This window comes from Eimeria tenella, genomic scaffold (assembly GCF_000499545.2).
Source record: "Eimeria tenella Houghton genomic scaffold, Eth_scaff2239, whole genome shotgun sequence".
NCBI lineage: Eukaryota > Apicomplexa > Conoidasida > Eucoccidiorida > Eimeriidae > Eimeria > Eimeria tenella.
In genome coordinates this window covers 2,772-3,447 of record NW_013542095.1, presented here as the reverse complement: position 1 = coordinate 3,447, position 676 = coordinate 2,772, and the positions used below count along the sequence as shown (strand labels likewise).

The following is a 676-nucleotide window of genomic DNA, read 5'->3' as shown; positions in this document are numbered from 1 at the left end:
TGCTGCTGCTGTTGCTGCCGCTGCTGCTGCCGCTGCTGCTGCTGCTGCTCGTCACGGGTCCCTCGCCAGCTGGCAAACTAGGCAGCGACATAAAGTCCCTGAGACTTTCTGCTGCTGCTGCCTCACGGACTGATTCTGCTGCACCAGCCACTTCACCAGCAGCGTCAGCAGCAGCAGGCGAATCAGCAGCAGCAGCAGCAGCAGCCGGATTAGCACCAACAGCACCAGCTGCTGCTGCTCCTGAATCACTGCTTCCTGCTGCAGCACCCGGCCTGTCTGTGCCGGTGCCTGCTACCTCTGCAAGCTGCTCCTGAGGGGCATCTTTCTGCTGCTGCTGCTGCTGCTGCTGCTGCTGCTGCAATTGTTGCTTCTGCGGCTGCGAACCTCCACGCTGCTGCACTTGCTGGGTAGCATGGTGTTCCTGCTGCAGGAGCAGCAGCAGCAGCTGCTGCTGCTGCTGCTCTTCTTGTGTGTCATGGGTCTGCTGCTGGCAATTCTGGTCTTCCGCCTCCTGCGTCAATAAATGGTCTGCTGCTTCTTCATCTGCGCTTACCGGCTGCTGCTGCTGCTGCTGCTGCTTCTGGCTTTCTTGCTGCAGTTTGCGCTGCTGCCCTCTATTTCGCCGTCGGCTCTTTATTCCTTCTTTAGAGCCTTCCAGCCGTCCGCACTCTCCCTC

The 676-nt window shown here is 59.9% G+C and overlaps 1 protein-coding gene across 1 annotated transcript in view; it reads right to left on the bottom strand.

Moving 5' to 3' along the window:
• Positions 1-676, bottom strand: part of ETH_00042740 (uncharacterized protein) — a gene marked incomplete at both ends in the record, with an annotated part of 1,527 nt that overhangs the window by 410 nt on the left and 441 nt on the right. The window contains one exon of the mRNA XM_013374730.1: positions 3-667. Coding sequence (XP_013230184.1) covers positions 3-667 — 665 coding nt within the window. The remainder of the gene's footprint in view (positions 1-2; positions 668-676) is intronic.